General features: G+C 30.2%; 2 protein-coding genes and 1 pseudogene across 2 annotated transcripts; 1 reads left to right on the plus strand and 2 right to left on the minus strand.

Annotated features, from left to right (window-relative positions):
* The first annotated feature begins 1,535 nt into the window (after positions 1–1,535).
* On the plus strand, positions 1,536–3,640 carry LOC107029361 (gibberellin 20 oxidase 1-D-like). Its single transcript, XM_015230760.2, has 3 exons — positions 1,536–2,205; positions 2,409–2,730; positions 3,103–3,640. Exons 1-3 carry the CDS (start codon positions 1,661–1,663, stop codon positions 3,361–3,363), a joined length of 1,128 nt encoding a protein of 375 aa, XP_015086246.1. The 5' UTR covers positions 1,536–1,660; the 3' UTR covers positions 3,364–3,640.
* A 5,473-nt stretch (positions 3,641–9,113) lies between these two features.
* On the minus strand, positions 9,114–9,856 carry LOC107025188 (annotated as a pseudogene).
* Positions 9,857–12,392: 2,536 nt separating this feature from the next.
* Positions 12,393–14,505, minus strand: LOC107009771 (glyoxylate/hydroxypyruvate reductase HPR3-like). Its single transcript, XM_015209112.2, has 2 exons — positions 13,963–14,505; positions 12,393–13,354 (listed from the first exon to the last, which is right to left on the minus strand). The coding sequence occupies exons 1-2, from the start codon at positions 14,410–14,412 to the stop codon at positions 12,833–12,835; spliced, it is 972 nt and encodes a 323-aa protein (XP_015064598.1). The 5' UTR covers positions 14,413–14,505; the 3' UTR covers positions 12,393–12,832.
* Between the last annotated feature and the right edge of the window lie 585 nt (positions 14,506–15,090).

A 15,090-nucleotide genomic window follows, 5' to 3' on the forward strand; every position in this document is an offset into this window, starting at 1 on the left:
TATGTCACATTTTCTATGGTTCATAAAAGTTGCGTATGTGAGGTAACATGGGCTGTTGCTCTCTTTCTGTTAATTTAGTACAAGCACTCATATAAATTTACTGCTTCATCCTTCACCTCAAGTTCCTCCAAATGAGTTCAATAATTTGATAGTATAAAATAAATTTACATTGTCGATGTATATAAATATAAGTATGTGCATGTATGACTGAGTGAACCTGATTGATTGACTAATATTTGACATATTGTATGCCCACGGAAGATTTTTCAATCATAAAAAGCATTATAATACAACATCATTATGATTGTGTTGACAAAACGTGTTAGCATTATATGGCTAGATATAACATGCTCAATACCTGGTTCATAGAACAGATTGGACAATAACTTTACAATGATGTGAACTTTATGGGGGGAGAATAATCAAATCTACAATAATAACATTGAATTATTTTTTTTTTGGAACCTAATGGCATATAGATAGAGGACACTGATAAGTAGTACTATATAAAGATGTTGTATTAAGTAAGAGTATTTACTAGAAGGAGACAATAAATTTTAAATACTCACTTCTAAAATAAATTTATACTATTTAACTATAATATATACAAATCGCTACGATATATACTTTTTTTTTTTTTTTTGGCTAAGTGGATGGATTAGATGGGTATCTTAAAAAGTGAAGAGAATGGACAAGTGAAGCATATTCAAGTTAGTGAGAACGACGCAACAGTGGCAATATTACTTGCTTTTATATCCAACTTCTCACTTTGCCGATTTCTCCAATGAAACTCACTTGTCTTTTTTTACCTACCACTTGTGTGTGTTTGGTAACGACGTTGAGTATTTTTTATGAAAAATGTTTTTCTTATTTAAATTTCCAGTGTTCGATAGAAAAGTAAAAATATAAAATATTTATATAGATATGGGATGGGGTAGGGTGTGGGGACTCAGAGGTGGAGGGTGGGATAGTCAAGGAGTTTGGGGATGTTGGGTTGGTAAGAAAATACAATAAACATTTTTTTTATAAAATTTGTTTTTTCCTATTTCTATTAAGAAATTCATTTTCCAAAACTTATTTTCGTTGAGAAAATATTTTTCAAATTTTTTGTGTGACTAAAGATGAAAAAAAAAAAAAAAGAACTGGAAAATGTTTTTCTCCTTACCACATTATGGAGAAGATTGGATTTATTTTGTAGTTGTATTAATGCTCGTATCGACTAACATGAACGTCAATAGTTTTTTTTTTGTGTACAATTTAACGTGTGCATAAGACTATATATGTGTCCTCCTCCTTAATTTTTTTTTATATATTACTGATTTTACTTATTACCATATCTTTAGATACCATTAAGTTTGACCTTTGTATGGAGAATTCTTTACCTAATAAATGGTGATAAACTTAGTCGATGAAAATATAATTTCTATTATGTTTAAGTTATATTATACTGAATCATATACATGCATTGTACTTTATGTATAATAAATTTATTTATTAATATAAATTTAATAAATATGATACATAAATTAGTAACATACAGGGATTCCCCTAATCCCTCTCAAAATCAACTGTTAGAATCCCCACATCTCTATATAAAAATATAGTTATTACAACATGGTCTACTTAAAAAAGAAGGTGTATTTTAACAAACACTCTTCCAATGATTTCTTCATCATATCCAACAACAAAAATAATGCATGATGAAACACAAATTGATGAAGAAACATCTCTTGTGTTTGATTTCCTTAAAAACAATTCAAAGATTCCTCAACAATTCATATGGCCAGATGATGAAAAGCCATGCCCTCAGCCACCACCACTATTACATGTTCCTCCAATAGACTTGAATGGCTATCTCTCCGGTGACCCCCTCGCGGTCTCCAATGCCACTCGTCTTGTTAATGAGGCATGTCGAAAGCATGGCTTCTTCCTTGTTGTTAACCATGGTATCGATACGAAGCTCATCAATGAAGCTCACAAGAACATGGATTTCTTCTTTGGGAAGCCACTTGTTGAAAAGGAAAAAGCAAAGAGAAAAGTTGGTGATTATTGTGGTTATGCTAGTAGCTTTACTAGTAGGTTCTCTTGCAATCTTCCTTGGAAAGAAACACTTTCTTTTAGATATTCTGCTGAGTTACCCTTTTCACATCATATAGTCCAAAATTACATCTTGAATGTCATGGGACAAGAATACACTCATTTTGGGTAAGATAATTTGGTCACCAAAATACTTTTATTTCATATATATGCATTATCATTCTTTAAACATAATTGTTTGCTACATATTTCAAAAATTAATAGATCATCATACACTATACAAATTATGTGAGACTTGTTTGATGTGTCACATTTTTATGTTCACTTCCTTACTTCAACTTTTCTTACTAGTACATGTTTGTTACTTGTAGGGATGTGTACCAAAAATATTGTGAAGAAATGAGCAAGCTTTCCCTTAGTGTGATGGAGCTATTAGGTGAGAGTATTGGAGTGGGAAGATCATATTTCAGAGAGTTTTTTGAAGAGAATGATTCAATAATGAGATTGAATTATTACCCAATTTGTCAAAAGCCAGATTTGACTCTAGGGACAGGGCCTCATTGTGATCCTACTTCCTTAACCATTCTTCATCAAGATGATGTTGGTGGCCTTGAAGTCTTTGTGGATGATAAATGGCACTCTATTCCTACTAATACTAATGCCTTTGTGGTCAACATTGGTGATACATTCATGGTAAGTACAAAAATCAAGTAAAGGATTTCACTTTTATACATATTTCAACATGTTGTGGTAATATGCCCTACAGTAATTTTCATGAATAGTTGCATAAAATTATCTTTTTGACGACCTGATAGTATAAAAGTTATCGTTAAGTCATGTTTAGATCAAGTTCAACTCATACATAAAAGGGATAGGAAGGATCATATTATAGCTTTCACAACCACACAACAATACAAAATACATGTAACTCAATATATAAGTACATATTTATGGTACCAAAAGAACAACATGAAAGACAAATGCATGGTTTACATTAAAAATATTATTCATCTTATTATATATCATGTATGTGATGTAATTTTGTAATGTGAAATTATTATTCAGGTACTGTCAAATGGTACATACAAGAGTTGCTTGCACAGAGCAATTGTAAACTGTAGAAGAACAAGGAAGTCATTGGCATTTTTCTTATGTCCAAAACAGGACAAGATAGTAAGCCCACCAAAAGAGTTGATTACTAAGAATCTACCAAGGAAGTTCCCTGATTTCACATGGCCACTTTTTCTTGAATTCACTCAAAAACATTATAGAGCTGACAAAAATACTCTTGATGCCTTTGTCCATTGGCTTCTAAACAAAACTTAGCTCCTACACACATAATAATATATATCATGTCCTTTTATTTCTATTTGTACTATGCTAAGGTTTGAACTTTAATTTTTACCAACAAGAAGAGAACAATTACAATGGGGAATGTAATCTTAGTAGCTCAGCTGGTTAGCTACTTGAATTTTCACCTTGTTGGTAACAGTTCGATTCTCCACATTGTAATCCCCTACCCCCAATTTTATGAAATAAAAATTACTCCTATCCAAAGAGAATCTTGTTGTAACATATATACTACCAATGATTTGACAAGCTAGCTTATAGAGATTATTATATATATGTGTGTGGATTTTCATCTTTTCCTTTGTCCCTTTGGTTGAGTATTTCCATATGTGGTGTTAAAACAATCAACTTTTTTTTTATGATATGATAAGCGAGGAGTGATCAGATACGAATTTTTAATTTGTGGATTTCTTATAAAAATTAAATTAATATGCAATAATAATTGGACAAAACTGCTGGAAAAAAGTAAAGGTAAAAAAAGTAGAGAAATTGAGTTAAAAAAATGTTCCTATAGAGATTGAAGCCCATAGTGGGCAGCATAAAGTAACTTCGATGGGTCCTTCATTGACACAAGATCAACCAACAATTTAGTTTGTGGGTTCCCATCAATAAATACTTATACCTTCAGTAATTTTTTAAATATAATTATACAGTTTCAAAAAAAAATTAAGAATTTTTGATCATTCGTACCTGCTACAATAGATCCGCCTTTGGCCAAGATAATTAAATGATGATCATGTGGAGTTTATACATCATTGACAAGTATGTTTGCTAATTATTGGAGAGTCACTTTTTTATGACAAATTAAACAAAAAAAAAATTCATGATCAAACGCCTATTATAGATTATTTTTTTTTAAAATAAAAATGTCCTATTCAATATTGGAAAGCCAAATGCCTTTAAGGGGACCATTCTTCACTTTTCTATTTGTTCATTCATGGTCACTTTATGTCTAAAGTGTAAAATTTTTCTAACTCTCATAATGTACTTATTTTGCCATCGACCATTATACCACATCCAACCATGACTTTAATCAGCTCCTATTCAATATTTTTGAATTAAAAACTCTCTTGTGTCATTTGAATTGTAGGTATAACCAATTTGCTATTAGGGATATGACAAATTATAAATCTTTATCTTTTGTAAGTACATGCATTACTTCTATTTTATATTCGAAATAACAAAGTATGTTAGTTGTGCTTTTTTGTTTTTGCAATCAAGTAGTGGGAACTTCAATATTCCAACTGTCTAACCCTAATGAAATAACTTGAAGTGAAATGACTAACTTTAATTTATATGATAAAAAGGCTAAAGTTTGTGGTGAAAAGCATCTTGAAGAGTATAATAGACAAGAAATTTCTAGAGAGAAAATCATATATTAGGAAGATGAAAAGGTTCCACTTCAATTCCATCATATGAATTTGACTACATAAAAATAACATAAAGTTTTGCAAGAGGGGCAGTTACTTTGCTTCATGTGACACAATATTCTTAAATTGACCAATACAATCTATATATACTACATGATCTTTTTTATATGCCTAATTCCATCTTTCAAGTGTTTGGTTGTCAATAATGACACGTATTGTTTAATATGCTTCATGAATTAAGTCAGAAGTATGTGTATTCATGTGAACTTGTTCATCCCTTATAAAGCTTAACTGGTTAATTAGAAGTTTATCTGTTGTTTTCCCTTATAAGGGATAATTGTACAGAATAACAAATTAATAATCTAAAATAAATGGAATAGCTACTGTTTGATTTAATTGTGCCTTTTAGTAAACGTTTGTCAGTCACCTTTTTTCCTAAACTCTCGCTCGCCACTCTCCCATTCTCGCCTCTCTCGCTTTATAGAACAGATGTGTATAAATTGTGTTTCTGTTTTGTATAAAGCGAGAGAAAATTGTATATACACATGTAAAAACATATGTCTTCGTGCTATACACTTAATTATACAATATACAAATATTTTACTTCGATTCAATTGTAAACAAATGCAAATTGTATGCAGATATTGCAGCGAAATATGTCAGCGAATTATACAATTGCAGCGAAATACAATTTTTTCTCGCTTTATACAACAAAAGTGTATAAATTGTGTTTCTGTTTTGTTTAAAACGAGAGAAAATTGTATATATACATGCAAAAACATATATCTTCTTGCTATACACTTATAATTATACAATATACAAACACTTTACTTCAATTCAATTGTATACAAATGCAAATTTTATACAGATATTGCAGCGAAATAGGCCAGCGAATCATACAATTGTATATGTATAGCAAATTATACATTTATATGTTTGCTATGGAACACAATTATGCAAATTTTGCTATAACATATAAATATAATTTTTTTGTTTGCTATATGTAAAAATTTCCCTTTTTATTACCCACTCTCCTCTGATCCTCCTTATGGATTCAGTATCATCGCTGAGGTTTTGTCCTACCATAAACGGAACCAAGGGAGTGTCCATATATAGCCAGTAATAATCTTGCAAGTTTATGACAAATAAAGCAATCATTTATCTTATAATAAATTTGATTCAATTAATCATGTTAGAAACATGTATAAGTTCATAAATATCAAGTGATTATATTATACTATTAAAAAGAAACATTGCATGGGAAGTTATTCTTGAGACAAAATGCATCTTTCTTTATTTAGATTTTTATACCTTGATGATATAATATAATAATTCAATATACTATTTTTACCTTGATATAACATAAATGATGATCAGCATATATATTCCTACACCAAATATGTCTAGTTACGTACTTATTTATCCACCTTTTATTTTTAAGTGATTTTTTGTGATCTCAATAGACTTTTACACTCTGAAAGGATACCTTCTCTCATTTGGAAACTGTATTACTAAAACAACAACAAAAGAATAACTACGATAAAAACGGCTTTTAGCAGCATCAAATATTGACATTATTAAAGAATACTAAAGTCTTTACCGGCATTAGTCAAGTGTCATTAGAATCAATGTCGCTAAAGACTTTAGGAACATATTTAGCGGCAAGTAAGAATCAATTGCCGCTAATGTAGTGAATGCCACAAATTTTCAGTTTCGTTCTTGTCGAAAATTGCTAATCCGTAACATGTCACAAGAAAATTCTGAATTTTTGATAGATTTCTAATAAAAAATACCTCGAAATTTCTAATTAAAAATGAATTACTTAAAATTTTTTTTGAAATAACTATAAAAAAGATGTTGAACATCTTTAATTTGTTTACCTTCTGAAATACTTTGTTAATGGACTAATGCATGAGGTCCGTTGAGTTAGAAGCAGACAATTATTGATTGATTAAGAAGCATAAGAGATCAGATGTAATTATTGATATGGAATTTCTTTTTTAAAAAATTAATTAACGGTTGGACATATTAATGCAATAATTCAGAGAAACAAACTAGTAAAACTGCACATAACCTTAAATTAATAATGTCAAATTTTAATATAAAGTTTTTGAGTTTTGACATGGTATAAAACAAATATGAAGATGTTTGTTTGTAACTTTCATCAAAGACTAGAATTAAGACAGACAAAATGACATAAAAAGAATACAATTACAGATTGAAATATAGATACATGAAGCTTCTTGTTTGAAATTAAAACACTTCCTAAGAAAGAGTTAAAAAAATACTTTTCTTATGGAGATTAAAAATTGTTCATTTATATATTTTCATTTCATCAAATATTTTATTGAAATGTCTAGGAGGCTAGAGTGAAAGGTTCTGTTTACATGTGTGATACTTAGAAGATTGATTTTTGAGTTTGATTAATCCAAACAAATAAATAGGATAATAATTTATATTTATATTGACTAGGTCAAAAAAAAGTGTTAAAATAATTAAAATAAGAAAGATAAATGTAATATTATAAATTTGAAAAAGTGAATATTATAAAGCAAAATTGGTAGGAGGCTAGAATAAAATTCTAATTAACTCATTTTTTTTCTTGATAGATCTACTATTTTAGGGATAATTGTATAGAATGACAAACAAATAATATAAAATAAATATAATAGTTACCCTTTGATTTATTTGTGTTTCATAGCAAACTGTTTGTCAGTCTGTCTCTCCCTCATATTCTCGCTCGCCACTCTCCCTCTCTCGCTCGCTTATTTTTGTCGCTCGCCTCTCTCGCTTTATACAATAGAATTGTATAAATTGTGTTTCTAATTGTATAAAGCGAGAGAAAATTGTATAAACGCATGCAAATACATATATCTTCGTGCTATGCACTTGTAATTATACAATACAAATATTTCCCTGCCCAAGTCTCTTTTGCCTTTCTCGTTTTATACAAATTCAAATTGTATATAATTTCTCTCTTTCTCGTTTTATACAATTCGATTCAATTGCATATTTCATGCACAAGTCTCTTTTTGCCTTTCTCTCTTTCTCGTTTTATACAAATTCAAATTGCATATAATTTCTCTCTTTCTCGTTTTATACAATTCGTTTCAATTGTATATGTATAACGAATTATACATATATAAGTTTGTTATGGAGCATAATTATGAAAACTTTGATATAGAATATAAATATGAATTTTATGTTTGCTATATGTGAAAATTGCCTTTTTTTATATTAATTTGCATTTAAGTCTACATTCTATGTATAACATGATTTTACTGGATTCAAACTTTTAATCCAAACAAATCTTTATTCTATTTATCTAATGTACACGTATATTTTCCTTTCATTTACTACGTCATAACTCTATAAAGGAATGCATTTAAATGGATGATAAAGACATAAATTTCAAAAATTCTTTTGCTTATTTTATTCTTCTTCTTTACGATGGAATCAATACATTACAAAAAAAAAAAAGCCTAAATAGCGGGAATTTATTTTACATATTGTGGGGGTTCCCGGTTGGGAACCCCTGTAGTCTGTTGTATCAGAGGTTTCAGCAACCCCCAGAGTTAGGTTGCCACAATTAAATTTTGAGGTTTTTTTACCAACTCCTGTGCGGGAGTTATTTTGCGACGATTTGAACACCCGCAAATTGATTCTTAAAAACCTACCATTTAAGTTCCAGGGGTCACAATCTTTGATAGTAATAACAAAATAGCAAAGATCGAAACCCCCACACTTGGTGAAAATATTAATCATCTTCCTATTTTATTTTATTTTTGCCATCAATAGAATAGTGTCAAAAGCTAATTAAGTATAAAAAGTAATATTCCAACAAGATACTATGTGCACTTACTGATATCATGCAAGTATCGATAATGATAGAATTCTGCTGTTTAGAGTAATTAAATTAGTTTTCTTAATTTTGTTTGTTTATTTGTAGGGTCTATTTTATATGAAACAAATAAAAATAATGATAAATTTTGTTTAATGATTTTACTAACATAAATGTCTAAGTTGAGTGATTTTATTGATATAAAAATCTAAGTTGAGTGATTTTTTTTATACCCAACAAAGTTTAATGACTTCGCTAGATCAATTCCTAAAGTAGAATGATTATATTGATATAAAAATCTAAGTTGAGTTATTTTTTCAATACAAAATAAACTTTAATAACTTTGATAGATCTATTCCTAAAGTTGAGTGATTTTTAAGATATTAACTCCATGTAATCATAATCAACCAAAAATTTCTCCTTTCACATTACAAGAAGAAACCCATAAACTGAAATCAAACACTAGAAAGCTGGATGAAAAGTGGATAAATATGATTTCCAACATTGATAATCTTTTAGCTATCCAAAACTGGAGTGATCAAAGGTTTGTTCAAGAAAAAAGCTTCCAGATTTGCACATACACATTCATACATAGCTTTAAAAGAATCCTCAGTATAACAACCAAACATGCCTTGTTAACACAACATTATCCATTGAAAGAAGCTCTTTAGGAACATTAGGTTCATTATCGAAAACATCCAACCCTGCACCTGCAATCTCTCCTTCCTCTAAACATTTTACCAACTCCATCTCATTGATTATAGGTCCTCTAATCACTACACCTCTCTTACCCAATGCCAGTAGAATTTCCTTATGGATGAAGTGTCGGGTTTTTTCTGTTAACGAACAACAAATAACAAGTACATCAAATTTTGTTGCTAGCTCATGAACATCACCATAGGGTGGGTAAGAAACAGGCTTTTTATTCCTCGATTGATATGATATAGTGCAACCAAATGCTTCAAGCCTTCGTGCAACATTTAGACCTATGCTTCCCAAACCAACAATTCCAACTTTCCTGCTACCCACCTATAATCATAAAAAAAAAAAAAAAACATGAATATACATTATTTTTGAACGATTCAGATATATAATTTTGGAGACAATTTTTATCAACCTTTGAGCCTAATGGGAAGTGGTGATCCTGAATAGGCCAAAGTCCCTTTTTAACAAACCGATCTGCAGCAGAAATCCTTCTAACAACATCGATCAACAATCCAACAGCAACATCTTCAGCGAAAAGAGTGTTGCCAGTGTTATAAAATCAGAAATTACTGATTCTAATAAATTGTTCAAAAACACGAAGTAATTGAAATTTATAGAACCAGTAAGAGAGATGAACAGAAATTTAATTCACAAAAACTAAAATCTGTAAAAAAAAAAAAACATACCAGAATATGAAAAAACCTTTTAAATTGGAAAAAGATTAAGTCCACTGAACTCACAGTGTCCCTTTAAGGAAATTATTCCTCTCTAGTATCTGAGGTTTGATTTGGCATATAACCTCCAGGGTAATATGATCTTAATCAGCAGAGTGTAGATACCAAAAAATCTACTGTCATCGAACCAATCCACAGCAAGAAAGTACACGAAGAAAATGTGTGCAGAAGAAGAAGATAAGAAAATTCGTTAGGAAATATTTTGAAGAATGAGTGGTATTTATAAGCAAGAAGAATAGGTTCCGAAAAGTTGCAACCCTTTCAGAATTCACACGACTATTAATGAAAGTTTGCAACCTTTCAAATGGTACTGACTGTTCCTGAAAGTTGCAACCTTTCAGAACAGTCATGGCGGGAAAGTTCAAATAAAACGGATCGCGCGCGGATCCGAGTCGAATCGGGTTAGTCAACTAAAAAGTTGAAACAATTCGATTAATTTTCAACTTCTGTTATCAACTAATTAATCAAAAACATTTTGGTCATTTAATTAATTAATTAAATAAATAATTAAAACAAACTTTGTCCAAAAAATATTCTCTCAATCATTTGCCGAAGCCGAGATGAGCGATGATATTAATTAATTAATCAAAAAATATATATGCATGCATTTGATTCTCATAATGTTATAGGTAATGTTAATTCGTGTGTATACTTGTGTATGTATGTTGAAAAATGGATTCGATAGGAAAATATTTCGAAATTAAATTTCGATTTTCAAAAGGAAAATCAATTATCTGTTTCAAGTTATTCAAGTTTAAGATAAATAAGATCTATTTTCTTCTATGCTAGATATGATTCTTTGATTTATGGGTTCTAAGTCGATTTTTTTAAATTAAACGGAAAAGGGCCTAAAATACCCTTGAAGTATTGAAAATGGTACAAAATTACCCTTCATCCACCTATTGGCTTCAAAATCCCCTTTTCATCCACCTATTGGGTCCAAAATACCCTTGTCATCCACCTTTGGGTTCAAAATTGACCACTTCCTTAATTGTTTTAAAATTAAATTCTTTAAAAACTTTTTAAAATACTTGTCGTTCAACTTTTGGTTATAATTTAATTTATTAATATAATTTATAAACCAACTCACTACCCACTCATTACTAACTAAACCCCACCCAAGTAATAATCCAACTATATTATAAAAATCGTCATAAACACTACTAAAGCACAATGAAATTATATATTCCTGAAAATGACATCTAAAATTATTCGAGTCCGAATAGAAGCCCCAATTAAATTTAGATTGAATCGCTTATTTAGGAGGACACTTTCAATAGGATTGATTGAATTTAGAAATTTATGATTAAAGGTAAAAAAGTAATATATCCCGAATTAATTCATGCACTTTTTTAAAATATAATTTTATAAATACTTATGATTTATTTTAAAACCTTTATTATATTATTTTGAAAAAAAGCTACCTATGAAGTACCATCACATAATTGAGACGTAAGAATAATTAAGATGAAAATAGTCTGACTTTTAAGTTTATCGATAATTTTTATTTACACACTTGAATGTATGATAATTTACTTCTTTAGATATTTTTGCCTCAAATTTTTAGAAACACTCAATTGGCAGTAGATTTTCTTTTGTTGCATTAATAATGTGACAGGTTTATTAATTTGGTGGGGCTTAATTAGTTTTGGGTGGGTAGTGAATTGATTTATAAATTATACTAATAAATTAAATTATAACAAATAGTATTTAAAAAATATTTAAATAGTTTAAACATAAAACCGTTAAATAAGTGGTCAATTTTGAACCAATAGGTGGATGGCAATGGTATTTTGGATCCAATAGGTGGGTGGAAAGAGTATTTTGGAGCCAATAGGTGGATGAAGGATAATTTTATATCATTTCTAATATTTTGAGGATATTTTAGGCCATTTTCTGTAAATTAAAAGAATTTTTGTTCAACTTATCGTGCTCGCCTTTGGAACCACTCGAGTATCGTGATATCTTTAGGCTATTTGAATATTCTTGAAAATATTTTGACATAGTGATATTTCATAGAAATAAATCCACGTATGTTGTTACATTAAGGGAAAATACGAAATGACTTACTAGTAGCAAGGATATATGAATAATTCCAAAGTAAAATTGAGGGTAAATTTATATTCTCTTTTTCCCTATTTACTTGTTCATATTTCATTTTATATCTGTTCTTATTTACTTGTTCATTTTAACAGAATAAGAAAGAAAAAAAAATTCTTAATATGCCTTTATTTAATTCTAAAAATTTTCTAGTAGTACTATACCTATATGACTGAAATGAGACAATTACCACATATGCAGATACAAATGTTGAAAACCGAATGGCACATACTGGGGTGTTTTGACATAAAGAAATTAGCAAACATAACAATCTTCAGTAGAGTAATTAACTTTGTTTTTTCAAGCCCCAGAACAAGCTTCAATCATCACATGTCAACTTAAGATACATCACTTAATTGTGCATCTGCATGTACAACGACTTTTCACAAACACAGCCACACTCCATACAACTAGTTGGGGGCTGTTTGCGCCCATCTCTCATAAGAGGAGAAGCCCGACTCATTTACTGTAGGACTAAAATTTCAAGCGATCATACCTCAGAGACCTTACACAGACAAACATATGGAGCAAATGGCTTCGCTTCTGCAGATAATTAACCACTAGCTTCCACTGACTGACAAGTAGGTTAAGTAAATTCTTGACAAAAGGCAGAGTTGCACATTCCACTTTGACGTTGATAAAAATATCAAAGCAGATGAGAGAATAATATTGATTTCAAGGTTGAATATAATATCTTAGTCATCCAAAACTGGAGAAAGCAAAGGTCTGTTAAAGAAAAAAGCTTCAAGATTCCCGCACACAAGTTCATACATAGCTCTCATAGAATCCTCAGTAAGAAAAGCAATATGTCGTGTTAGCACAACGTTATCCAATGAAAGGAGCTCTTTAGGAACATTAGGTTCATTTTCGAAAACATCCAACCCAGCACCTGCAATCTCTCCTTCCTCTAAACATTGTACCAACTCCATCTCATTGATTATGGCTCCTCGTGCAATATTAATGATTACTCCTTTCTTCCCGAGTGTTAGTAGAACCTCCTTATTGATCAAGTGGTGGGTTTGGTCTGTCAATGCACAACAAATGACTAGGACATCACAGTTGGTTGCTAGTTCATAAACGTCATGATAGAAAGGGTAAGGAACAGGCTTTTTGTTCCTTGATTGGTATGATATAGTGCAACCAAATGCTTCAAGCCTTTGTGCAACTTTTAGACCTATGCTTCCTAGCCCAACAATTCCTATTTTCCTGCTTCCCACCTGCCATCATCAAGAATACGCTGCATTTCGTAATGCAAAATACACAAAAGTTTGCTACCACCACACCGGAAAATTACATTGTACATAGAAGTCAATTTTTGATTTAATAAATATATATACCACTATTAACACTTTATTGTGAAAGGTCGTGTGTTCTAGTCTTTCCGCCCACCGGAAAATTACATGGTACATGGAGGTCAATTTTTGATTTAATAAATATATATATACAAATATTAACACTTTGTTGTGAAAGGTCGTGTCTAGTCTTTCCACCCCTAAATTTCAAGGGGTAAGTTGAACTCTATCGTTTAATTCGGAACTAGTTATCTCAAGATTTAGTTATCCTCTATAACTGATAAATTATCCCATAACTATGCTATAAATGATGGGATAAATTATTTTAAACATATCAATTAAACAAGACAAAAAACTTTTGTCAAGCATTATCTTTTTTTTGTTCCCGACTATATATTTTTTTTATCTGTCACATCAAACACTACTAAACATTAAATATGTATAGTTTCACAAATCAGAATAACATTTTTTTTCTCTCTGATTTCTAATGAAAAACAACTAAAATCAGAAAAACAAGTAGAGAGAGAGAGTACCTTTGAGCCTAGTGGGAATTGGCCCCAAAGTCCATTATTAACAAAGCGATGTGCAGCAGAAATTCTTCTAACAACATCAATCAACAATCCAACAGCAAAATCAGCAACATCTTCTGAGAAAAGAGTTGCAGCACTAGCAACGGAGATTCCGCGGCGGCGACACTCAACGAGATCGATATGGTCAAGGCCAGTGCTGGTGGTGACGATAAGCCGCAGTGACGGTAAGAGGCGGAACAAGGAGGAAGAAATCTGGATCCCAAGATGAGAAGGAGAGCAAATCATTGCTTTTACAGATTGAGCATGTTTACAAATATAATTCTCCAATGGAAGTGAAGATTCCCATGATTTCAGCATTCTATATTTTTTCGATAACTCTTCATCGTAGAATTTGAAAATCGTTGGTAGCCCCACCACTATTACCTCCGGCAATTCGCTTTTAGCTTCTCTCATTTATCCCAAGATGATAACGCTTTGGAATGTTTGGCCAAAATAAAGTGAACTAAGTAGTAATTTTTGTATAGAAATACTTTTTTATAGATTGTTAGTTTAAAAAAAAAAGAAAAAGTAATTTTGTTTTGGTATATTTTTTTTTAAAAAAAGAGTATGTAATAGTATAAAAATATTTATTTATTAAAGCATCCACAATTATAATGGAAAAAAAATGTAAAAATGAGTGATACCTAGAAGTAGATGGTATTAGTAATACAGTCCTCAATACACAATAGAGTGTGTAACTAAGGCTTGCATCAGTTATACATAGAATAAAAAATGTACCAAACAAAGTACTACTAAAACACAAAGTTAACGTAAGCTTTATTTTTATTAATATACTCTACCATACTACGAATATAAGGTTATGAGAGAGAATATTATGTACGCATTCTACTTGTTTAATTTTATACAAGTTAAACTGTCTATTTGTATAGACTCAACATTATTAAACGAAAATGCCTATTGAACGGTTGAAGGAAACAATTATGTTTATGCCTGTGTTAAAATATATATTGAATAGAGTCATGTACAAAAATATATTACCCACATATGCATTTACTAAAAGAAAAAAAAAACCATAATACATATATTAGATCTTAAACTTCACTTCAAATTTTAACTTTGACCTTCAATTTT

This window comes from Solanum pennellii, chromosome 1, assembly GCF_001406875.1.
Source record: "Solanum pennellii chromosome 1, SPENNV200".
Lineage (NCBI taxonomy): Eukaryota > Viridiplantae > Streptophyta > Magnoliopsida > Solanales > Solanaceae > Solanum > Solanum pennellii.

Excerpts from the sequence above, each read along its gene's own strand:
- LOC107009771 (XM_015209112.2), bottom strand. The coding sequence starts at position 14,412 with ATGAGAGAAGCTAAAAGCGAATTGCCGGAGGTAATAGTGGTGGGGCTA. Across the intron at positions 13,355-13,962 it reads AATTCCCACTAGGCTCAAAG|GTGGGAAGCAGGAAAATAGG; the intron begins GTACTCTCTCTC and ends TGATGATGGCAG.
- LOC107029361 (XM_015230760.2), top strand. The coding sequence starts at position 1,661 with ATGATTTCTTCATCATATCCAACAACAAAAATAATGCATGATGAAACA. Across the intron at positions 2,206-2,408 it reads CAAGAATACACTCATTTTGG|GGATGTGTACCAAAAATATT; the intron begins GTAAGATAATTT and ends TGTTACTTGTAG. Across the intron at positions 2,731-3,102 it reads ACATTGGTGATACATTCATG|GTACTGTCAAATGGTACATA; the intron begins GTAAGTACAAAA and ends ATTATTATTCAG.